This window comes from Azolla caroliniana, unplaced genomic scaffold (genome assembly GCF_043228905.1).
Source record: "Azolla caroliniana isolate FFs.n. ecotype wild unplaced genomic scaffold, voAzoCaro1.0.p SCAF_11, whole genome shotgun sequence".
Taxonomy (NCBI): Eukaryota; Viridiplantae; Streptophyta; class Polypodiopsida; order Salviniales; family Salviniaceae; genus Azolla; species Azolla caroliniana.
In genome coordinates, this window is record NW_028230446.1 from 6,392,458 (window position 1) to 6,418,621 (window position 26,164).

Genomic DNA, 26,164 nt, shown 5'->3' on the forward strand with positions numbered 1-26,164 from the left:
ATCAATCGGCTAATTGAGCTCTTCTCAAACTTAGATGATTGGGTTTTAAATTTGTTCTTCAACACAGGTATATAATATAAGTTTAATCGCATTATTTTAGATTAACTTATAGACTATGTTCAGTTTTTTTTTTAAATGTGCAATTCCATTCTACTAGTAAGTACTACTATAGCATGTGCATTAAAGATGTTCCATAAATGTGTTGCATTGGAAGACCCTGAACTAGTGAACGTCATCAAAATGGGGATCCAAGGTATTTGGGATTGTCCCGATCAAGACCAAGAAGTTGGTGCAAAGAATATCAATGAAACAAAAATGTTCCATTAGATTTCAAGAGAACCAATGGACCCTAGCAAGGAACCTTGTGGACTTGGAAGATATATTAGAGTCTGAACATATCCACAATTCAGCTGAGGGTATCCAAGATGCCAATGAGGACAATCTAGAACAATCAGCTAATCCTGACGAGCCCCCATACACTTACGTATAGATTGAATGCATGTGGGTAAATGTATAGTTTGAACAATATTAATTGTTAATCTTTGACATTATTTATATCTTAAATGTAAAATTTGAGTTTAGTATAATTTACATGTATACATGTTGTCTATAGTCCATTCTAGTTTGGGGTATTCACATGAAATTAAACTTTATCATTTGTTCGTATGATTAGAAAGTTATTATAGTTCAGTTTCAATTCACATTGAAGGTGTCATGTGTCATGTGTTATTGGAAATTTTCTCAAGTTATTGTAGTTCAATTTCAATTCACATTGAAGGTGTCACGTGTCATGTGTCATGTGTTATTGGAATATTTCTCTCGACATAATAGTAACTCATAACTGCAACCTCCACAAATCCCTTATAGATGTATTATATATAAATATACACACAAAATTAACATTGTAACATTTATTCAGTGAGGTATGATTTTTATATTATGCACAATACGGATTAATAAAATTAAAGTTGCATTGAGTTTCATAACTTATCTAAGATTTGGATATAAAAACATAATAGATAGAATATAAGAATATTGATTTTCTTGTCATAATATTATGTTGTTCAAAGTTCAAAAATCCACTATGTTTTAAGACACTATGATAATGTACAGATGAGTCATACATTTTTGAAACTTTGTTAAAATAAAGCATTTTTTAACATCTCACCAAGATGTGAAAAGGAGAATTTGACATATTACCTATTTCAAATCACTTGGTGTTGGAGGAGCTTCTCCTCATTTTCATTTATTCCCGACCTTTGAGTTCTACTCTCACCACTTGTAAATATCGAAGTTCTCTCTTGTCCTTCTACATAGTTTGAGAGTTGTCCTGACTTGTCTCGATCGAGTCTCGATTGGTCCTGACTCAGTCCCACACGTATCATCATATTCAACATTTAAATTGGTACGTACGGTGGGGTCGATCTCATAATTGTGGTAGTATTTAGATTCCTGGAAGGGTTCTATACTTTGTTGTAACTTGTAAGTTAGTCATGAATTTGTTGCCCTTAAACCTTATAATGAATGTGTCATTCTAGTCTTGTGATGTCATCACAACATGTATAACAACTATATGTTGAAAGCCTAAAACAACGCTAATGAATTCTAAGTAAAGAACTTTATCAGTTTTCATATTGTGCGTCTCTCTTCCTTCCTTTCTGTTCTACAACCTTTTTTAGAGGAGTCGCCCATAGCTTTGTCCCCTCCAACAAAGAGCCTTCATTTTCACATCCTTCTTAACCTCTATGGAAGCCAACCATACCTTGAACTTTGAGGAACTTCATCGTCAATGGGTACATCGAAAATTCCTCTTTGTGTCAATTACAAAGTTTAAGAAACAAAAATTGTCATGTCATGGGCATCATCCTACACACATTAGACTGTAGAAATTCCAAGTTGCATTAGTATGACCTACACATGTACCTTGTGAACGCCTTTCACTTTCTTTCTAATCATGCAATGGTCTCTAAATTCTGAGTTCATGTAAGATAAAGTTGGAGGGCACCCCTAGTATCTTCATTTCAATCTTCAAGATGTAGCCTAAATGACCATGTCACACCATAATCTCTATTAACAAATCCATCACCATTGGCAAATGCTCACTAAGATATGTGCAATGGGTACAACACCAACATGCAATAAAAAGATCCTATTTAGGATTTTGAAAGTTTGTTCAATGAATACCATCCAATATTCAATATTCTAGACAAGTGACCGACTACAAACTTTACAAACTTTTCGTCAATTCAAGCACGTGGCACACTTTGTCCCACTAGAACTACTCCCCATTGGGAAACTTTCACATATCCAATAACGCACATTGGTTTGACTTCCCAACAAGATGGTCTTATGAGCAAAATTGTTAGTTAACAACTCTCAATGTGGTGTACATGACATGACATGCTCAAATCCAACCACCACACATGAGACATTTTCTCTATGAAGAGAGACTCCCTAAGTGTCGCAAAGAGGACCTTTGACTCCTTTAGCACCTTATTATTGGCTTTTGATCCAATTTTCTAAGGGCCGAATGTGCACTGAATATCAACTTTCAAAATGATCTCTTTGTGTGGCCTATTCACCTCCATATATGAGATGCATCTTGTGGTGTGCTCATACTTAATATTGTGTGGCATGTCCCACAAACTTGGCAATTTGCACATGAGGATAGCGACTTGCATCTTTGCATCCACACTCACCTTTAGGCTCTTCATCTACTAAATGATGCATCCATGTGGATAGCGTGATCGAATTGGATCTATTTACATAAAATTCATACAAACCTTCACATCAAGTAAACATCTGATATAGTGTTCTTCCTCTTTCACACAATTTCTTCTGCATCTCCCTCCAGTTTTAGCAATCTACTACTTCTACCAAGGATACATTGTTCATGAGAGGAAGTCAAAACAGTTGGTCATTAGCTCAAGTTCCTCGCAATCTTTATTTGTCATGTTAAGCAGGTTCTTCTCTGCAATAGTTTCCATGATCGCGTTTCAATAAAACCATCTTTAATTTGATTCTTCTATAAGGCAAGATTCATGCCAGCAAATTTCAAAACCTCAAGACTCCACTTTCTAGATTCATGAACCAATATTGTGCAATGAGACACTCTTATGCATGCAACAACATTGTGATTGTCTTTGTGATTAGGCTATGAGATTTTCTTGTTCTTCAATGGCTGATTTATGTTCTATTTCTCATATGTGTCTCTTGTGTGTCTTTCAACGTTCTTCCTCTTTACCCTTTTGCCCACGGATCCATCGCTCTAATGCCACTTCTTGGCATCAAACAACTCAAGGTTTGACCTAATTCATTGAGATCTAAAGGATTTACTATTGTGACCATTAGAGAGAATGCAAACGATGACAAGATCATGATGATTGGGACAAAACTTAAAAGACACAATGAGATGGTATATAGATTCCTTAATTTCATCATATGCAAGAATTGCCTCAAAAACATCATTAAACCCAACAAGCTCATCCAACCCGGTTAATTTGAGGAAAAGTGCTCAGAAGTTTATTTATTCTTACACTGGTTAGAGATATAGAAGCCTTTCTTGTTGAGAAAAATGATATGAAATGTTTCTGTCAATTAACTACCAAACAAGCTCTAACTGATTGTATAGTTCTATGGTTGGTTATTTCATGGCCTTCCCCTCTAGTATGTCTTGTTTACATCAAATAGGAATGTCCAGTCATATATATAAACAAGTCAATATACTTGGGAGGTTCTTCTTTCAAGAGTATTTCAAATTTGATGATGTGCTCTCTTGGAGTTCACACTAGGTCGGCCTAATTTATACAATGTATAAGCAAATCAATATGGTTAGGTGGTTCCTCTTTCGATAGAGAGATATCTTTTCAAACTCGATGATTTGGTTTCCTTGGGTTCAATCTCATGTATATTCTTTAGGGAAAAGCACACACAAGAGAAGAGTAAATTTCAAATTTTGAACACTCGAAGAGGGACGCTTATTGATAGAGCAAAGGCGATATTCCCTATGTGAACTTTGTGAAGTGTTACAAAGGATCAAAACAATTTACATATTCACTTATTATGAATTTGCCCATCAACAACGTACATTGAAAAAAAAATAGACAATACATAGATGCATTCTTTTATTTTAAGAGCCCTGATCATCAATTTGAATCTCTTGATGCATATAGAGACTGCAAGCAAAGAAACAAAACTACAAAACAATAGAGAAAAGATGGTTGTGCGAGTGATCAGATCAAACCAGCAAACGATACATAAGTGAAGTGTGAAACAAGGAAAAAGCATTATGTATATGTATGTATAAATATATGTTTATTATATAGTGGTGTCAAGACCATGGTGTTAGATCTTACCAAAGAAAGGGAAGTTCTCCAAATGTATTTAACCTCTCGAGAGCAAGGATCAAACCAACCTGGACAGACAATTAAAAGCATGGCACACTCCCTACGCAGGAATTATCCTGTTCAGGTGCAAAGGGACTCTCTCAGCATTGCTCTTTCTACAGTATAACTGCAGATAGAACAAGCACCCCTGGTGCCCGATAATCAGAAACGGGTTTTCTTTCATCTATTTTGGCAAACTCTTCGAAAATGAAAATAGATATATACGGATTGTTCACACAAAACGAAGGGGGAAAAAAAAGATAGTTATATCTAATCTTAATTCATGAAGTAAGTAGCTAGCCTCCAGAGATTGTTAATGACATCAAACACTTGTCATGACCATCGGGCAAGAACAGGGGATGTCTGCATTTTTGCTTGATGTTATGGATGCAGACGCCTTTTTAACACCCTATAAAAGAGAAATCAGATTGTTTAGAGAAGATTTAGAATTCCTTAAAACAGAAATCAATTTGTTCAGAGAGAAAAAGGTTCTGTGAAAGAAGTATGCACCAGGTAATCTACATTTTAATTGAGCCCTGCTGGAGTTGATGCTCTGCTCTTGATGTAGCTCTCCGGCAAGTATATTTCACCTCCCACTTCACCCCATTGTTCACCACTAATGGTCTTCCTTGCAGAGAGAAATTCTGCGCTCATCTCATCCATACCCTGCTTGATCGCTTCATCTGCATCTCCGTAGCCATGTTCGGCAGCATACTTGCGAACATCTTCGGTTATCTTCATAGAACAAAACTTGGGTCCACACATGGAGCAGAAATGAGCTACTTTCGCACCTTCGGCAGGTAAGGTCTCATCATGGAATGCACAAGCAGTCACTGGATCTAAGGAAAGAGCGAATTGATCGCGCCAACGGAATTCAAACCGAGCCTTGCTTAAGGCATCATCCCATTTTCTCGCAAGTGGGTGTTCCTTAGCTAGGTCCGCAGCATGCGCAGCTATCTTATATGCAATGACTCCAGCCTTTACATCATCTCTATTAGGCAACCCGAGGTGCTCCTTGGGAGTAACATAGCAAAGCAATGCAGTACCAAGAGCTCCGATATTGGCCGCACCGATTGCAGATGTTATGTGATCATAACCAGGCGCAATATCCGTTGTCAACGGTCCAAGGGTATAGAATGGAGCTTCACTGCACCAATCCAATTGTTTCTCCATATTCTCTGGAATTTTATGCAAAGGGATGTGGCCAGGTCCTTCATTCATTACTTGCACATCTTTCTCCCATGCCCGCCGAGTTAACTCTCCTTGAGTTGCGAGCTCTGAAAATTGTGCCTGATCATTGGCATCATATATTGATCCTGGCCTTAACCCATCACCAATGGAGAGCGAGATATCATACTTATTGCAAATGTCGAGAATATCATCCCAATGTTCGTATGCAAAGTTCTCTTTGTGATATGTAAGACACCATTTCGCATGAATGGAACCACCGCGAGACACAATCCCAGTCATCCGTTTGGCAGTTAGAGGAATGTAACGCAGCAAGACACCAGCATGGATAGTGAAGTAGTCCACCCCCTGCTCCGCTTGTTCGATGAGTGTTTCTCTGAAGACTTCCCATGTGAGATTTTCAGCGATCCCATCGACTTTCTCAAGAGCTTGGTAGATGGGAACAGTGCCAACCGGAACTGGAGAATTGCGCAGTATCCACTCCCTTGTCTCGTGGATGTGACGCCCAGTCGATAAATCCATCGCTGTGTCCGCACCCCACATTGTAGCCCACTGGAGCTTCTGAACTTCCTCTTCGATCGAACTGGAAACCACAGAGTTACCGATATTGGCATTCACTTTGACCAAAAATTTCCGACCAACGATCATTGGCTCCAATTCGAGATGTTTCTTATTGGATGGAATAATGGCTCTTCCGCGTGCTACCTCTGACCGCACAAACTCGGGATCCATATTTTCACGCACAGCACAATACAGCATCTCTTCAGTGACAATGCCTTGCTTTGCATAATACATCTGTGTGAATCTCTCATCACCCCTAGCCTCCCTACGCTCAATCCACTCCTTACGAAATTTAGGAAGCCCTATATAACACAGAAAACACATTACATAAAAACATGATACTTCAGATGGCTTGAATATCCATCAAAACATTATAAATAAACAGACTCGAGAAACTATTAACAATCTTTTATCGAATCCAAGTTACTTCTCTTCGAACCTGTGTGAGGGCTCACATTCTGTGGTCCACTTGTATCATAAGCATCAAATGGGGGTTCACCACCGGACAAATGGACTCTTCTAAATGGGACTTGGAGGACAGTTCCAGTAGGTTCATGGATAGCTTCACTATGTAAAGGACAAAAAAAAGAAGGTGATAAGGATTATGTACAAATACTCTTTTGTATATAGTTCGTAATGGACAGATATGTTAACATGAAAATCATGGTTTGGTAAAGGTTATGCATAATGCATGATCATACATAAATTAACATTTATGGTTGAGAAGTTACCGATATTCTTTCGTGCTATTAGGAAAGCATTCCTCAAACGATGGAATTGGTAGAAATTCGGGAGCAGAAGGATCTTTGGTTGTGGTATGGTTGCGTGAAATCTTCTCCAGTGGCACTTCCGTTCCTAATTCTGCCTTTATCTTACTTTCACCTGCATCAGAGCTACTAAACAACTGCACAGCATTTCTCCTGGGAAATTTCGGAACGAAAAATGATCGTTTGATATAATCAGTTGTTCTAGGGTTGTTAATGCCTGAATTAACATCATGTCTCAAAGACGCGAGAGCGGATGCAGCATTAAGCGTAGCCATCACAGAATCACGGAAGTCCGATCCTAACGCTGTGAACAAGAAAGAAATCAGTTAAAACAGAGACAGAAACCAGTTAGTTGAACAGAATAACAGTCAACAGACAATTGGGACTATATCTTGAAGGAAATACCATGACAATAAAGCATACATGATATGATTCATTGTAAGTAGAATAGATTGATCTATCCTTGTGTGCTACAGGAATGATTAGGTAACAGGGAATTCAAGAACTTTCCCTGATTTTCCTCTGCGGATTGTTTTATCTTAAGAAAACTACATAAATAAATGTTTTTTAATGGTAACTTGAAACGATTAACAAGCAGAGAATCAAGTTTTCCCCCTAGGCTGTTCCCAAATAAACAAGGATTGTCACTTTCAAAATTTTCTTCTCTGCAGACATAATTACTTCACTATTCCAAACGTGACGTACTTAGTCTGTGACTGTCTTTCACGAACGATTAATTCCTTTAACGAATAAATTTCCTAATGTAACGTGTCTAGAAGAATCAATCTCAATCATCCAACCCCAAACTCTCACACAAGTTTCTCTCTGTGATTGTTCTCAAACGGGATATAAAAGTTTATAGTTAATCCAACTACAAACTCTGATTCAAGTGTTTTCTTTCACGTGATTCTTCTGATCAAATGTGCTACAAACTTACGGTTAATCCCATCCAAATTCCCTCGTTCACGTTTTCCCTCTGTGATTGTTTTCAATCGTGATATACACTTAAGCAGTCAATCTAACTAGAATTTTTAACAAGGTTTTGCCTCTTGTGATTGTTCTCGAGAGAAACGAAATATGTTAGGGATTTTTCACCCTGTGGTTTGGTAATCTCAAACACAAACTGAACAGCATTTGTTTGGATGCAAAATGAAATGGACGCAGCATCTGCATGCGAAATGGAACGATCAACCAGACCATTAACGTAACACACGAATTGAAAAAGAAGAACCGTTTCAAATGCTCAGGGAAAAGATCAACCTAGAAAGCAATTAATCCAACCCTTGAATAATCAGAGCTAGACAGTTAGCTTAGTTACACAAGTTTGGGAATGAAAAGTTTCGTCTAATAAGAAGCTCAAAGACATGATCCGACTAGAAGAAAATTGATCCGCGAGGTGAAATGATCATCAACCAGAAAGTTAAATCGGACAGGACATGCAGAAACGGAAACAATAATTTACTCAAAACACATTTATGAGCTACAATAATTAATCCAACCAAAACCTTATTCAATTCGCGTACTCACCTAGAAGGGAAGGAGCTGCCGATGAAACTGCGAGAGAGAGAGAGAGAGAGAGAGGACTACGTCTGTGGACCCGATGTAAATGAGTTCACGTAAGAATGGGGGAGGAAAAGAGAGACAGACTTTTATGCAGAAAGAAGAAGCTCTTGTGGCCCACCGAGAGAGAGAGAATAAATATCTGTTATCTTTTCCTTTCCATTGAAAGCAACAAAACATGCACAGAAGAAAGCAATAATTATGAGATTAAAGATAGACAGAGAGAGGGAAGGTGTCATGGAATCTTCATTGTATGTACCTGTAGATGATGTGATTCTTGTCTGTCTGTCAGGGAGAGATATAACTCAGAGCGGTGGGTCGGAGGTCATCAGTATAGTATGTATGTACATAAGTGCAGAGATTGTAGAAAGACGGAAATCAAAGCGAGTGGGGAAAGAGAAGAGAGAGAAAGATAGAATCTGTGAATTATTGGAGGTACTTGATGATGAAGCTACAGTATGTATGTGTGTGTGGTCATGGCAGGAAGAGAGAGAGAAAGATTCGCCATCGCCGATGATGGCTTCTGAGAGAGGGAAAGACAGACAAGACAGACAGGGATTGGAATTTAAATATGTAAATTTGAGATAATAAATAACAGAGATTGGAAGTTAAAAATGTAAATTTGAGATTATAAATAACAGAGATTGAAAGTTAAAACTGTAAATTTGAGATATTAATTAACAGAGACTGAAAGTTAAGAATGTAAATTTGCGATAATAATTAACAGAGATTGAAAGTTAAGAATGTAAATTTGAGATAATAAATAACAGAGATTGAAAGTTAAAACTGTAAATTTGAGATAATAAATAACAGAGATTGAAAGTTAAAAATGTAAATTTGAGTTAATAATAACAGAGATTGAAAGTTACATATGTAAATTGAGATTGGAAGTAAAATATGTAAAATTGAGATAATTATATTATTCGAGCAATTTGGCTCTTCAAATTTGTTGCAGAAGGGGAAGAAATAAGTTTTTTGGGGGGGGGTCTCTATTCTTTTGGGAGTTATTGAATTTTCTATTCTTTTGAGTTTGAGTTGAGATATTCTTTTAGGCCATGCATAAATAGTACATATTGTGGGAAACTTCATGGGTATCTTTTTTCCTTGTTTTTTTTTTAAACCCAAACTTTCCTGTTTTAGAAAACCCCAGAAAAGAAAAAAGGAAGGGTGATGTCAATGAAATGGGCAAGTAAGGAAGAAAGAGTATCTAAATTAAGTGTGGGGCATACATACATACTGATACCCCTCCCTAAAACCTAAAAAAAAGAGAGAGAGGAATGGATGGACAGATGGATGCCCATGCCCCCACCCAATCAACACACTCACTCACTCATGATATTGGGATGAGATGACACCTTCCTTTCTCTTTTTGTTTGCCTTCTTGCACAAACATACAAACTAGGAGTACATTTCAGGCGGGCGGGTGGCTACGATAGACGGATAGATTAATAGATTGATTGATAGATGTCTGCATGTGAAGCAGACATCAAGTGCTTCTTCACGTGTTTCCGCTAGTTCTTCTAGCCCCAACCATGTATCGCCATAAAACTTCTTTTGCATTGGACTGGATTGGCATGGATATTATTCTCTTGGTGTGCATTCTCGAATGACACATACATATAGCAAGCCATGCTTTCGCTCACAGGTGTAATATGTCTTGTTTTTCTTTCTAATTCTAATTCTGGCCTACATATCCTATCACACGATATGCATTGTGAACTTAATTAAGAGACGCTAGATTACCAATGTAGAAAGACAGAACTTTGTGAATACGCCCTTTTTTCTCCATCATAAAAAAAAGTCTCCTAAAAATTGTATCAGTGTCAGTGTCATAGAAACAAAGTTGGCTTGCACATTAGTAGTATATCCTTGAATGAAATCATGCTACTTGCATGCCCCAATGGGATATTGTCTTCACATTAAATCTCATTACTTTAATACTTGTAATGCCAATTCCAAGCGCTTTCCAATGGCCTTATTGCGTTTCCTTACTATGCTTTTTCTTATTTTCTTGCGAATTGGTCGAGTACTATATCTTAAATCTAAAACTCACGTTAAAACACAAAAACAAGTGTCTTGAGACACCATTTTACATATTACATTGTATTTAAAAATATGCGTATTTGTATCTTTCAAAAATTACGTGAATGTGAATTACTTACAAAAGTTGAAGGTAATCACACACAATTTCAATTGTATGCCAATGTACTTAGATCTTAAGTGGCTTAGCCTACAAATTTGATGTTAATGATGATGATTAGGCTCATTAAGTCACGTGTGTGCGCTATGTTACATATATGTGAGTGTCTCGACTTTGATCGATGCACACACATATATGTAAATGTGATTGCAAATAAGGCTAAATGAAATGGGACGGTACGCAATCCAACTAAGTATTTGCATACTTACAAGCCGTCACATAATGTGTGAGAAAAGGTAATTGATGCATTTGTTTCATGACTAAAAAAAGAAATAAATCTATAGGCTATAAGAGCTCTTGAACTACATACGAATCTTAATGCTTGAGGGATGAAAAAGTGAACGATATTGAAACATCTCATTTTCATTGAAGAAGAGGATCTTTTTCTTGAAAGATGAGATGTCTCTATCCAAGAGATTGGACTGTGGTTCAGGGATCTTTTCCAAGCTACTGATTGAACTTGTGTCACATTCCCTTGCTCATCATACACGACTGATGGCTCTCTGCTCATTCACAACAAGCAAGTAGCCATTTCTTTGTGATGCAATTGACACTATCCAAAAGATCACTCAACAGATTTCTGGGGATTATCAGTTTGCCTAACTTTAAATTGCAATGCGATGCTTGTTTAACTTTTGTTACTAGTTATTTTGTATCAGTACATTCATTATTTCACCTCATATTAATTGGTGGAAAACTTTACTCATTATGGTTGTGAAACACCTTTCTAGAAAGCACCAAGACTAAACTCATGGAAGGTGAACCTACGTAGACTAGGCACACGGAATGTAATTATATTTTGGCGCGTGTCTCGCTCATGTATTGTCTTTACTTACTTCAATTTAGGAGTGGGATGGTTGCCATGAATACTTGTCCCCCTCAAGACGTAATTAAGTGTACGTGCACTTCAACAACTCTCACTATCCCATATTACTAAAGGTCGATAATGAGCTCCCAAATTGTCATATGAAAATTTGGAGAATGGGCTTTATTATATTTAGGTCCCATTGGTCTAATAGCCAATTGTCGTAGTCCCTTTGTTTCTCTTTAACATGTATGTTTTTCTTCGATCCCTTTGGGGCCACCATTCACTGTACAACACGTCACCAACATTGCTACAAATATCTTGTACAATCTAATGAGAATCTCCCATAGAAATGAAAGCAGGCAATAATAGTAATTACACGTCAAAACAAAGCAATAGTGCTTCTCGATTGAAGATATGTAAAATACTACAACAAAATATCTCTATGATAAAATTTTATATCGATCATTTGTATTTACTTTGTGTGAACCGAACAGTTATGAGTTCATACTTGAGATGTAATGCTAGGTATCAATCGTTCTAAATTTCATATATGTTTGTGGGAGCCAATATGTCGTATGCACGACAAACGAATAGGGAGTTTTATCTCCCCCATCTTTTCTATTCATGAACTTCCAAGTTTCTTATCATTTTCACAAAAAAGACATTGGTTCAAACCCTTAAGATCAACCAATCTCATGTTGACACGTGTAATACAACATCAAGGAAGCTAGTAAGACAAGGTGACCAGCGACCACAACATAGGGTGTTCATATGCATCACACACTTATGTTTTCCCTAGTGCCAAAACTAATGCTTATCATTTTCACAAAAAAGACATTGGCTCAAACCCATAAGATCAACCAATCCCATGTTGACACATGTAGTACAACATCAGGGAAGCTAGTAAGACAAGGTGACCAACGACCACAACATAGGGACCTCATATGCATCACGGACCTATGTTTTCCCTAGTGCCAAACTAATGCTTGAGTTATGTTGCAATTTCTAATACCTTTGTTTTGGTTGTTAACCCCATTTTGTCATCCCTATAGTTGTCTCTTGCCATTGTTTTTCACTTGCTAAATCACCAATCCACATTGTTTATTAGCTTTTGTTTCCACCAAACTCAAGTTGCATATGTTGTTTATATTCATCAATCTACAAATACATTGATGTATTTTCCTACTCATAATTTGAAACAATACTATTAAATGATTGCATATTCCTCACACTTCACACAATAACACAACATTGTGACTATAGATGAAAATGAAGGCAAATAGGATCACATACGAGTTTCATTAATAAGTTTGTTTTCTAAAAAGTTGAATATATGTGCAATAGGTAGAACCCTTTCATTTACCTAGATATGGGAATTATATTTCTCACACTTGTAAACTAGACTAAATTTTGTTGCAAACAAAGTTAAAAGTTTCACGTTGACAACTTCCATAATAATGTCTAACCATTCTCATCGCATATATAATTAACTCCATGGTGATCATCGCAAGATTTCACTAGTAACATATAGGTAAGTCTATCGAAGCACAAAGAGTGTAAGGAATGATGATCAAGGCAAACATAACATACCATAAGTAGTTGCATAGGTCAAATAAGATGGATAGGTAAAACAAGTGATCATCTTCAATGGTCAAATATGACCTAATGAAACCAAAGTGAAACATTTACGTACGGTGTGTATGGAGTTGAATAAGACTTAAAATGTCCTCGTAGGTCAAATTATATGGACTATGGACCCAAGTGAATCATTTTTGCATAACAGAGTGTGTGTGGAGTTGGTAAGTGATAACTATTTTCACATGCTGATAAAGGACCTCAATGTTCAATAGTTGTGCTACTCCACATTGGGATAGCGGATGCAAAATGTGGTTTGAAGAGAAAGATCACAATTGGAAATATGAGGAAAGCCCATATGTGAATCGTGATTATGGTTAAGAAAGACATACAAACTATGCATGAAATGGATGTGGAGCTTACGTGGTCATATTTAAAAGAGTGATATATTGATTTGAACACAAAAGACATGTTGTAAAGATTCAATCGTACCCATTTGTTGGCATACCTAGCAACCCCTAGAAGTTAGGCCCAGTAAAAAGATGCCTAAGGGTGGTGATGAGCCACTATTAATTTCTCTCGTGTCCCCCACTCAAGTATATCCTTATATTAATGGGAGTAATCAATATTCGCAACAACATAGAAAGTAAAATCAATCATGTATAGTGGTTCTTAGCTTCATTACTTTGGGACAAGCACTTTATCAAAAGTAGAAATCTCACAAGGTTCTAAGGTAAGGAATTAACAATTTAGGACCAAGAATTTTCTCTAAGTGAAGATTTTTGCAAAAATCTAATCATAGGTATTAGGAAGTACAAGAAGGAGACCACTCATAGCTATGCTCACATGGCCAACAATTAAAGGTTTTCATCACAATCATGGTCGATTTATGGATTGTCCAATTGTAGTTCACTTAAAGGTAAACAAGACATTACTTTTAGAGCTTTTCAACCATAGGTGGTATGTTTTAGTCTAAAGTGATGGTTTTTATCATGCATTCATATTGATAATAATGCTTCACACGTTTAGTTTAAGACCATGCACACAAATAATTTGGCTCAATAATTGCACGTTGATACCATTTAAGTGGTAAATCATAATGCGGAGTGTTTACCTAGGTATGTCTATTTGTAACTATAGTTGTAAATGTAATTGTGAAAACTTAAATATCTAGAAATAATGCATGTCCTTACAAAATACAAATTTAACAAATTGGGGGTACCCATTCAAAGTGCTAACCCAATTGTCCAAAAGGTTGAGCCTCAAGTGCTTGGGTTTGGTTGGGATGAGGAAACGTTGCACCATGCAACAATGCTACTAGTTCCAAGAGCAATATGTAGACTACTTGGGTTTAGGTAAACTATTCACTTGTATGCTAGTGGATGCTAAATCACATTACATACTTTTTGCATTAATACCCATATAGATCTTGGTCTTAGAGCTTAATCCTAGTTAAAAAAGTACTCTCACTAATGCAAGTGGATTGGAAAGAGGTCATGTGAGGCAAATCATTCAACTAAACAAACTAGGAAATACATTGAGTAGATGTTTGTTAATGTGCTTATGTTAAATTGGTTAACAAACTAGGAAATACATTGCGTAGATGTTTGCTATTGTGCTTATGTTAAATTGGGTCTAGTAACAAACTACAATGTGATATAAAGGAAGTTGTGATGTAGAACTTTGTTATTCCAGGGAAAAAGGTGCAACAATGCACTAGTTCCAAGAGCAATATGTAGACTACTTGGGTTTAGGTAAACTATTCACTTGTATGCTAGCGGATGCTCAATCGCATTACATACTTTTTGAATCATATACCCAATAGATCTTGGTCTTAGAGCTTAATCCTAGTTTAAAAAGTATTGTCACTAATGCAAGTGGATTGGAAAGAGGCCACGTGAGGCAAATCGTTCAACTAAACAAACTAGGAAATACATTGAGTAGATGTTTGTTAATGTGCTTATGTTAAATTGGTCTAGTAACAAACTAGGAAATACATTGAGTAGATGTTTGCTATTGTGCTTATGTTAAATTGGATCTAGTAACAAACTACAATGTGATATAAAGGAAGTTGTGATGTAGAACTTTGTTATTCCAAGGAAAAAGGTGAAGCAATGCAATAGTTCCAAGAGCAATATGTAGACTACTTGGGTTTAGGTAAACTATTCACTTGTATGCTAGTGGATGCTCGATCATAGTACATACTCTATGAATCATATACCCAATAGATCTTGATCTTAGAGCTCAATCCCAGCTAAACAAGTATCGCCACTAATGCGAGTGGATTAGAAAGAGGCCACGTAAGGCAAGTCATTCAACTAAACAAACTAGGAAATACATTGAGTAGATGTTTGCTAATGTGATTATGTTAAATTGCTCTAGTAACAAACTATAATGTGATATAAAGGAAGTTGTCACGTAGAACTTTGATATTCCCGGGAAAAAGTTGACTACGATAAGAAACTCAAATTCTATTGTTGATTGAGGTGCTGCTTTGGATTTTTCTTGCTTTATAAAGGATAACTTGATAAGGAGAATAATCAATGCATCTCATCAATGTAGCGACAATAGTACCTATGCTAGGGATGGCTATGTACCTATTCGTAGGTGAATAAGAAATTCCATATATATGGGGCAATCATGCAATGTAGACTATTGCCTTGAAAAAGGAAACATGACATGACAATCTTCTTTATGTCATGTCAATAATTTAGGTTATCTTAGAGCTAAATAAGTAGTTAAACGAAGATATTTTGATGTTTAGAAGTGTTCTATTGGAACCTTCTCCGATAAATAGATTAAAAGGTCCAAGAGGGAAGCATGCAATAAACTAAACTATTTGCACATGATGTGACCAACTTTAAGTGTGAGTATTGTGATATGGGCCTTTACCTAGATTGGACAAAATTTGGTAGTGCAATTGGCACGAGCACCGCTGAAAAGTTGTGGTCCCATCTAGGGATATCATAATGTAGGTACATAGGTAAGATCCCAATGCATCTACTTAAATAATTGAAGTTTTCTTTGCTAAGGATAGAGATATTTGGATATCATATGTAAAAGAGTCTTGGGATGAGCATAATGCCATTCCTACTTACTATTGCAAATATGTGTATGTGCAACGCTATATATTCAAATATATGTTGCACCATCCACTTGAATAGTTTAATGATTTATCCCACGTAACAATGTTGTTCATATGAACAAGGTCTTAAGTTAGCTTAGGGTGAAAACACAAGATCATCTAGAAACAAATAAATAGTAAAGGAAACTTTGAGCATGTTGTGAGAGTCCTAGGAGCCAATGAGTTTTGAGCTAGGGAAGTTGAAATACACAAGCATTACATGTGTGACATGATCGAGGTTACTTTGATGATAGATAGAGTTGAACAAACAACTACAATTTACAGACATGTGAGATCATCCCAATCCCAGCGCACAAGGATATAACGGTGGTCGGTATATACACACTCATACACGATATCATACCAAATCTATCAACTTAGGAGATTTAACAAGAGCGATGAGATCACTCGGGCATATTGGGGGTGGAGGGTCATATGAACACCCCTGGTCTTAAGATGATGTCGTGACAAATGCGGGATGTGCATGGGAGACACACACACACACACACACACACACACACACACACACACAAGAGCATGTCCACGGGGTGCCGGCATGTCTAAGAAGGAAGGCCCACTCTCCAAAGGCTCATAGGAACAAGGCCTTACGAGGGGATATAGGGAGTGAAGAGATCATTGCTTGCAAGCACATATGGGAGGAAAAGGAAAGGAAAGGAAAGAACTCCTCTTCAAGCCTATAGACTATGTATTGTTGGTTTAAACTTTAGCCATAGCCCATAGCCCTAAGAGAGAGAGAGAGAGGTAGATTCTCTCTTAGAGAGAGAGGGAGTGAGAGGTGGTGGAGGCATAGCCTTCCCTTTATAAAGAAACAAGGGAAGCAGGAGGAGAGGCATTCTCATTGTTAGCAAGCTTTGCTTTCTATCTTTGGGCTTCCTTCTTCTTCTTCTTCCTCCATCCCCTTCCTCCTCCTCCTCGAGTAGTAAGTACTCTAGCATTAACCATGGCTAGCCTTGTAGCATGTCCTTCCACCATATCCACCAACACCACTGCCTTCTCAGCCAAGTCCAAGGCCACCCTCCTCTCCTCCTCTTCCTCCTCATCCTTCTCGGGTGTTCGAATTGTCCCATCCTCCCCTTGTGTCGTCCGCTCGTCCTGTCCTGTGGCCCCGAACCATGTGTCGGCCTCCTCGCTCTACCCCGACTATGACCTCTCCACGTTCAAGTTCCAACCCATCCGAGAATCCATCGTAGCCCGGGAGATGACCCGGCGCTACATGACCGACATGATCACCCACGCCGACACCGATGTGGTTGTCGTGGGCGCCGGCTCTGCGGGCCTCTGCTGTGCGTACGAGCTTAGCAAGAACCCCAATGTGAAAGTGGCCATCGTGGAGCAATCGGTGAGCCCCGGGGGCGGGGCCTGGCTGGGCGGACAACTCTTCTCGGCCATGGTTGTGAGGAAGCCCGCCCATCTCTTCCTGGACGAGATCGATGTCCCTTACGATGAGCAAGACACGTATGTGGTGATCAAGCACGCGGCGCTCTTCACTTCGACCATCATGAGCAAGCTCCTGGCCCGACCCAATGTGAAGCTCTTCAATGCGGTGGCGGCTGAGGATCTCATCATCAAGGAGGGCCGCGTCTCGGGTGTGGTGACCAATTGGGCCTTGGTCTCGATGAACCACAACACGCAGAGCTGCATGGATCCCAATGTTATGGAGGCTAAGGTAGTGGTGAGCTCGTGCGGACACGATGGGCCATTCGGCGCCACGGGTGTGAAGAGGTTGAAGAGCATCGGCATGATCGACAAGGTCCCCGGGATGAAGGCCCTCGACATGAACGCGGCCGAGGATGCCATCGTGAAGTACACGCGGGAAGTGGTCCCAGGAATGATCGTCACGGGCATGGAGGTTGCCGAGATTGATGGCTCGCCAAGGATGGTAAAAAAAAAACTAAAATTTCTAATTTTTAGTATTGAGGAATTTGATGTAAAAGACAGATTCTAATGCATGCATTCCTGGATTTGACATGCACAACTTGCTACAACACAATTGCTTGATTTAATGGGTTTTTCTTTTTGTAAAATAGGGCCCTACTTTCGGAGCTATGATGGTGTCGGGCCAAAAGGCGGCGCACCTAGCCCTCAAGTCTTTGGGTTTGCCCAACGCGCTCGATGGAACTTACAAGCTCGGAGGAGTCCACCCCGAGCTTGTGCTCGCCTCGGCCGACGAGGACGAGACTGCATCCGCTTAAGAAACTTTAAAAAAAAGATGGTTGCCGGCTGGCCACTACGGGATCTATCTAGTATCTACTTTTTAGTACCCCAAGTGTTTCTTCTCTTTTTTAAGTTTGTCTTTTTTTTTTGTTGTTGTGCTCTTCTAGACCATATGTACATGGTAATTTGGCAAGAAAAAAAATAAAGATAGTGGTTTTTCCTCCACCCTTCTTGTGTTCGTGAATTTTGTTGTATTTAAGACCCTTTGGATGTTAGTTCTAATACCTTTGGCACCAGGGGTGCTCACATTTTTCTTTCGGGGCCATCCGAAGAAGTGGGCTGAGATGAGACCCTTTTAACCTGACCAGGGTAATGCCTGCGAAGGGAGAGTGCCAATGTTTCTTTTTTTCATGTCTTTTTGCAGGGCAATCTTTGTGAAATACGGGATGATGTGAGAGAAATGATGTTCTTGCAACCTGTAGGGAGGTACATGAGGTATGTGTGTCCGATCAATCGAATGATGTGTATGACCTAGGCACAGGCCAATAATCTTAAAGAATCTATTAATGTGCATGACTCTAAATTCTTAGAGGTATGTCCCCAATCGAGTGATGTGCATGACTAGGAGTCATGCATGACTCCAAAATCTTTTAAAAGGAAGGAATTTAGTCACGTATGTCCTTTATGATCGAGTTATGTGCATTCCCCTCATCTCTAGGGGAGTGTTTCTTAGGGGGATTTGTAGTGTTAAGGACAAGGAATGTTTAATGTTTGATAGTTAGGGGAGGCAAGTATCACAAGATCCAAGGATTAAGGTAGTGTGCACATGTTTCGATTTACAAAGGAGAAGGTTTTGTGGATTGATTTGGCTTAATATGCTCAACTGGAAGTGCAGTTTTGTTGTATAACATACATTGATGTGCTTAATCTTTATAAGCTTAGATAGATGTGCTCTGTAGGCTTCCTTCTTTTTGTCCTAGGTAGGTTTTTCGGTGTAGTTGGCATAGAAAAACTGGAAATGTGTGACAGAATGGTTGAGAAAGCCGCACAAAGATTTGTCTCCCTGATTGAATCAACATCGATTCATACTCACTCAGAATTACTGGGTACAAAAATTGTACAATTTTGAACAGATATAATATACACCTTTTCTTCAATTTTTGTTTTGAAGCAAGATCGATTATTACTCGGAATTGTTGGGTACAAAAATTGTACAATTTTTAACAAATATAATATACAACTTTTCTTCAATTTCTGAGTAAATGTCTAATTTGTTTTAGTGCTCTTTTGTCTTGTCTGTCCAAGGCACATGTGGAAGTGTTGCATGTTATGTTCATAGGATTTGATTAGATTAGGTCTACGATATTGTTCTAGCTGGGGATCCTAATACTCACTATATGAATATTGGTTAACCTCTTCTTTTGTTCTAGCTAGGGATCCTAATGCATACTATATATTGGTAAAACCACTTTCTCTTGTACTTTCTATTGTCTAGCTAGCAAATCAATCCTTAGTAATATAATATGTCAATGGATTATGGAACCGTAGTAATATAATATCAGAAACAAATTTCGAAACCAATTGTCTCAAAATTTGAAGTTTCTTTCACATTATGTGGCATAATTCACGAAAGAGAACCAATTTTTATGAGTGGTATATATTTCAAAACTTGAAAGTGATGAAAAATAGAAGGATATGTCAATTGACCTTTGTCCTAATTAATATACTCTCACTATATCTATAACATGTGTAGAAATGGCATCTTTTTGTAATATTATGTGGCATCTTTCTGTAATATCATGTGGTTTGTGCTGATGGTAGTTTCGGGGTGAATTGCCTCATCTTTAAATTTTCACCTTAGGCAATGGAATCTTTCTTCTTTCTATAACTCTTGCTAATCTGGATATAAAGCTCAAAATAATAATAAAGAAATGCAAAGTGACGATTACTATGAATTGAATTGCGAGTGTGAGATACTCCATGTTTTTTGTTATATTCGTCTCTTCTAAGTATTTAGTAAATGAATGTGTTAAATCACAATTAAATGCGATCGAGACTTGTCACTTTTGTGTAGGATGAGGAAAATTTGTGTCTCTATATGGAGATGTAGTTCTATAAACATCATTTGTAGTATATGTAGCATGGCAATTGGTAGTATATGTAGCATGGCAATCGGTATCTATAAACATCATTTGTATCACATGTAACATGGCAATTGTTAGTGCCATACTTTTAGGAGCAGAAAGTTGTGCACTTTCATGGCCAATGTTCTCGTGTTGTCATTTCCATCACATAACCTAAGAACAACACACTACCAAATGAAGAAATGCTCGATGTAAGCATCGCAACAAAGAAACCAATCAATGATAATATTCAGCCCACATCCTTGCTAATAACGATACCATTTTTAGTAGCATGCATAGTCATTTGAGAGATATTTAGCATTGTTTAGTTTTATGCTTTGGAGTTGGTAGTTGAGAAACGTAATATAGTAACCAATTTAATCGTTTTGCCATTACCCATGTGCAGAGCTAACATCCAAACAAGGCCTCAAATACCAAAGGTAACATACTCAAAGATGTCCCTGGCAATGCATCATCCTTCTGAATAATTTTATTTTACTAAAATGAGTTTAGATTTTAATTTACTTTCTTCGCCAAGGAAATAAAACTGATACATTGATTGCGTCACAGCAATTAATCATGATTTGCTATAAATGTCTCATGTCCACCAATTCAAGAATTCTTTACCAATACAAACCCTCATTTGAAAATTCAAAAAAGGCAAAAATGAGCGAAACTTATGGGGTGCATCTTTCAAATTTTCTCAAATCATGAAAAGTTTATCTACCTTTCCAGTTCAAAGAAATTACATAGAAACACATATTTGCATATGATGTGGTCAGGATTCAAACCAAAGACTAATGGATAGGGGACAGATTTATGACATATATGGATACTTGTTGCCTTTTTTTTGCTCTTGTGATTCCTTTCTTGCATTATAGTGTGTAATGTATAAGGAAGCTTGAATAATTGTCTACTATATTTCAACTAGGGATAAATAAGCTAAAATGGCATCAAATGTCATAGGAAAAGCATGATTGTCTACCAGTTCCAAGGTGTTTGCATTCAATCAAAATCTACGAGAGTGAATCAGCCCCAAAAGGGCCACATCTGATGGGTACATGAAAACAAAGAAATTGCTTTCGACTATAGAACCATGCATGTTTGTTAAACTTGTGAATTGGACGGATGATTGGGTAGGAGGCTGTTAACCATATACCATTCTTCAACCATATTTTGCCTAAGACTTTTGTTTCTAGTGAATCTTGCACGCTTCAAAGATGTTAATCTCCCCAAATTAAACTATACTTGGATTGGAACCTTTTTTCATGTGAATGTCCTACAAGAGACAAAACAAGACTGGATATTATGTATGGTTACAGTTTTTTATAAAAGTACGTATGCACTATACAGCTTCACATATGGAATAAAGCTATATCCTTTCAAATATGAAGCTTCAATTTTCAGATTAACAAGCATACTAATCAGTTTGTGTATGCGTAAAGAGAACTATGGTTTACTTCAGAATGGAAGGGTTCCATTGGGAGTAGAAAAGTAACACCAGAGCTTACAAAGTCCATGATTTACACATAAATACTTTTGGCAAGCCTAATAATCTCCTCTCTTATCTGATCAATTCTGCCTTACATCAAAGAGCATTAGACCATGTAGTCACTTAAGAAATGTCTGGCTATGCCATATACATCTAGCAGTACTTACACCACTTTTAAAGAGAAGAAAAACACATTATTTCCAATAATATCGTTTCAGTAGACTTGAGTGACAAATCAAAACACAGCAAGGTGTACATAATCTTGTCTTGAAAGCACATTCCGTGACACTTCTCACTAATAATAATTGAAGTTAAATGTTAATCGAACTATTTAAAGCAACCAGAACTATAAAACAGAAAGCCTAACCAGCACATTACATGAAATATTCCCTTCATCATAACAATTGATTACTGTAATCAAACTAGACACTGGCGTTATCAAACTAAATATTCGGGAATAAATTATGATTTATTTTATGTTGGTTCCTTCAATATAAACAATTCGAAACATTAAAGATCCAGACCTCAAGTTGGACTAGAAAAACAATACAATAGTATAGACAAACTTCCAGGTTATTATTTCACCCGGCTATGATATTTTATAAGTCAACAAGGAACAGATCTAAACGTTACCAAAGAATACTTATATAAACAGCTACATAACTAATTTCCAGAATGGCTTGCATTACCTTAAGTTCAACAGACTTTGGCAAATCATAAGAAATAGTGACTTATATACCACCAAAAACTGGTCAATTTCCATGTTCCCAATCAAAAGCAGAAACAAAAAACCTACAGCCTTAGAAAAATTAACTCTCGATTTTCAGCCGTCAAACATGAACAGGGACATCATTACAACAGCAAAGACAATACTTAGAAAGGGAAAAAAAAAGAAATGTTGTTCTCAACTAACACAATGATGACAACTTAAGCCTAGTAGGTAGGAGCTTTCTCGACATCGTCCAGTATGCTGAGCCTGGTTGGTTTCGCCAAGAAGTCGGTGAACTCTTGGAACGGCGACTTGGTAAACCGGGTCTCCCTCCACAGATCAGGTGTAAGGAAACCATAGGTCTTACCCAAGCAGTCAAATGTTGCCTGACATTCATTCAAAACAAGAAACAATTTAACTCTGTTGATTGGTCGACGAATCCACAAGACAAATATATTTACGTAAACAATTTAACTTTGTTGATTGGTCACTGAATCCACAAGACAAATATGGTAAATGTATAACAAGATTAGCTAATTGGATCTTTATGAGCATAAATGCGAGCTCGCATACACTACTCTATATGAACAATGTGAAACCAAATGAGAATTATTGAGTTGGCACCAAATACAGAAGTGGATAGATAAATATCTTTAAGATAATGCCCGTCTTATTGACTGGTTTTAGGTGTTAGCATCAACATACTGACATCCACACAAGCAAAGCAGAAGCTTGTGGACACCCTCAACAATAACAAAAACGACTATCTCACAGATACGAAGGATCTCATACACTGCATGAGCAAAGGAAAGCAGCTGCAAACATGCAGACAACATTATCCCTATACAAACTAATAATAATATTTCACGTCTAAACCATCTACAATCATTTCGAGACAAAAGAAAGACAGTAATCCGTGCAGATGCAAGATACAATCCTCATAAAACGATAATAGGAAAAATACACCAATTTAAGAGTCTAGCCGACTCTAAAAAGAAGACAACAAACATGATAGATTTGGGCTATTCTTACTCTATTCACACATCTAAGCAACAAAAAGTAGGCCATGGCATGAAAACCCTAAGGTTTCACAGGAAATTGAAATCAAAGCACTTCTAATTTGATAAGATACTTTATGTAGGTCAATGTCTAACCTAGAGAGCAACTTCCAAGGACAACAGGTATATTCATTATCATTCAAGACGCAAAGAAATAATAATAATGACATGAAAGGGATTCCTTACCTTGACAAGTGCAGATACTGATTGCAAACAACAAAAATGCACAAAACAAATGTGAAAACACTTCTCTCTCTCTCTCTCTCCCCCAATATTTTACAGAAAAATATGAGCATATGGTCCAACGAAGTAATTTGGAAACCTTTCAATCATTCTGCGACTAACTAGAATCAAAACTCACAGAAACAGAATTAATTAAAGTAGACAGCCAAGGAAGGAAGGAGTAAAAGACTAGAAGAGGGAAGAGGAAAGAGGAAAGACATATAATACCTTAACGAAGTTACCGAGGGTTTTGGTGGAGCCACGGGATGAAGTGAAGACATCTTCGATACCTGCGAACTGGAGGACCTTCTTGGGAACGCGAGCTGCGACGATACCGGAGCCACGAGGCGCAGGGACGAGGCGGACAGTGACAGATCCACACTTACCAGTGACCTTGCAAGGGACAGTGTGAGGCTTACCGATCTTATTACCCCAGTAGCCCCTCCTCACAGGGACCACGGAGAGCTTGGCAAGGATGATGGCCCCACGAATGGCGGTCGCCACTTCCTTGCTGCACTTCACTCCAAGGCCAACGTGGCCGTTGCTGTCTCCCACCACCACGAACGCCTTGAAACGCGTCCTCTGACCAGCTCTCGTCTGCTTCTGGACGGGCATTATCTTCATCACCTCGTCCTTGAGGGCAGAGCCCAGGAAGAACTCCACGATCTGGTGCTCCTTGATGGGGAGGGAGAAGAGATAGATCTGCTCCAATGATCTGATCTTCCCTTCCTTCACCAGGCGACCCAGCTTTGTTACGGGAACCCATTTCTCTTCCTCTTCTCTGCGTGCACCACGACGAGGCCCGCGCCTGTCACCGCCACGACCACCGCCGCCACCACGCCCGCCGCCGAAGCCGCGCCCGAAGCCACCTCTGTCGCCTCCGCGCTCTCCTCCTCTCTCCGCCATCGCCTCACCGCACCCTTCGTTCTCTTTCTCTGTCTCTGTCTCTTTCTCTTCAGCAACACCACAACGCACAGAGAAGCAAAGCAGCAGCAACAGCAGGGAAAGGAAGAAGAAGAAGAAGAAGAGAATTAGGGTTTGGGGGAGGTAGAGAGTCTTTATACGCCAAAGAAGCCCTAATTGAGTTGAGTTTGGCCCCTTTCATACTTTACTACATATGTACATACATACATACATACATACATACAATACTTGTTTGTGTCGCCCATCCCCATCCCATCCAATACACACACACACACACACAAAACACAAACATCGGAACTCTCTCCTCCGTCGTCCTCTCTCGCGAAATATTTATTCGTGCGGCCACACGATTGAGAGATAGATAAATAGACTATATTACTACCCTTCGGAGGTCGAATATGACCTATGAGACCAAAAATATTACATTTCACGCGATACGTGTGACAATGAGTAGCGACTCTCGATGTTCAAGAACTTTACCAATGAATGTTGCAATCGAGAGTGCACATTGTGGTTGTGAGAGAAATTCGTGCAAGGATTGGGCTCGGATCGAAGATGTGTGCAAAGCATCGTCGAATATGTGCAAAGCATTGTATCAAAGTTTGATACTCAGACTCTCGAACTTGTTTAGTGCAAAGTGGGTTGCATAGTTGACTACTCTCATCACTTGTGCCCCAATGCCCCATCTCACAATCGCAATGCGTGTGAGTTAAGTCGCATGGAAGCAATGGTTCGAATGGAAGCCAATAGAATGGGCTCTAACACGTATCGATGTGTACAGTTTTCTCGTTCCACGAAGAATGTGGTTTTGTAGTTAGGTGCACCATGTGTAGTATAAATTATGTATGAAGCGTGAGCCTCCACATTTTCCCCATGTCATGATACATTAGCATTGCAAAAAGGCCTCATTTACAGAGGCATCTAGTGATGCATCATGAAGCAAATGTGTTGGCATCCCATCTACTGAACCAGTTTTTCATATCTTGCATCCAACTGGAACACAAATTTTTTATTTTATGCATGTTTTGGATCTTTCTGCTTGCTTCCCATGCGATTCTAAGAAGTTGATGTGAGGGACTTTTTTGAACATTAAGCATGTATTCAACAACCCTTTCCATGGCCATGATCTCAATGGGAAGTGATCCCATCTCAAGGAGGAGGAGGAGGATGTATGGTGTTTGTTTCTTAACTTGTAGAAACTTTGTAAGAAAATGATTTTCGACATTTTCAACCTCTTCCCAAGTAGATTTAGATATATTACCACCCCATACTTCCACCCCATAGAGAAGCACC

General features: G+C 38.3%; 3 protein-coding genes and 1 pseudogene across 4 annotated transcripts; 2 read left to right on the top strand and 2 right to left on the bottom strand.

Moving 5' to 3' along the window:
* LOC147857659 (thiamine thiazole synthase 2, chloroplastic pseudogene) overlaps positions 1-490 on the top strand; it is a 1,428-nt pseudogene extending 938 nt beyond the window's left edge.
* Positions 491-4,295: 3,805 nt separating this feature from the next.
* Positions 4,296-7,202, bottom strand: LOC147857660 (phosphomethylpyrimidine synthase, chloroplastic-like). 2 transcript variants are annotated; one of them, XM_087327817.1, is made up of 4 exons: positions 6,866-7,202; positions 6,574-6,701; positions 4,908-6,436; positions 4,296-4,794 (listed from the first exon to the last, which is right to left on the bottom strand). In XM_087327817.1, the coding sequence occupies exons 1-3, from the start codon at positions 7,174-7,176 to the stop codon at positions 4,911-4,913; spliced, it is 1,965 nt and encodes a 654-aa protein (XP_087183943.1). In that variant the 5' UTR covers positions 7,177-7,202; the 3' UTR covers positions 4,296-4,794; positions 4,908-4,910. The 2 variants fall into 2 exon arrangements, with proteins under 2 accessions (XP_087183943.1, XP_087183944.1); XM_087327818.1 differs by having other exon boundaries at positions 4,896-6,436.
* A 9,901-nt stretch (positions 7,203-17,103) lies between these two features.
* On the top strand, positions 17,104-18,385 carry THI1 (thiazole biosynthetic enzyme, chloroplast (ARA6) (THI1) (THI4)). The gene is made up of 2 exons (XM_087327080.1): positions 17,104-18,068; positions 18,217-18,385. The coding sequence occupies exons 1-2, from the start codon at positions 17,130-17,132 to the stop codon at positions 18,379-18,381; spliced, it is 1,104 nt and encodes a 367-aa protein (XP_087183206.1). The 5' UTR covers positions 17,104-17,129; the 3' UTR covers positions 18,382-18,385.
* Positions 18,386-22,669: 4,284 nt separating this feature from the next.
* LOC147857662 (uncharacterized) lies at positions 22,670-24,881 on the bottom strand. The gene is made up of 2 exons (XM_087327253.1): positions 24,176-24,881; positions 22,670-23,053 (listed from the first exon to the last, which is right to left on the bottom strand). The coding sequence occupies exons 1-2, from the start codon at positions 24,851-24,853 to the stop codon at positions 22,892-22,894; spliced, it is 840 nt and encodes a 279-aa protein (XP_087183379.1). The 5' UTR covers positions 24,854-24,881; the 3' UTR covers positions 22,670-22,891.
* Positions 24,882-26,164: the final 1,283 nt, after the last annotated feature.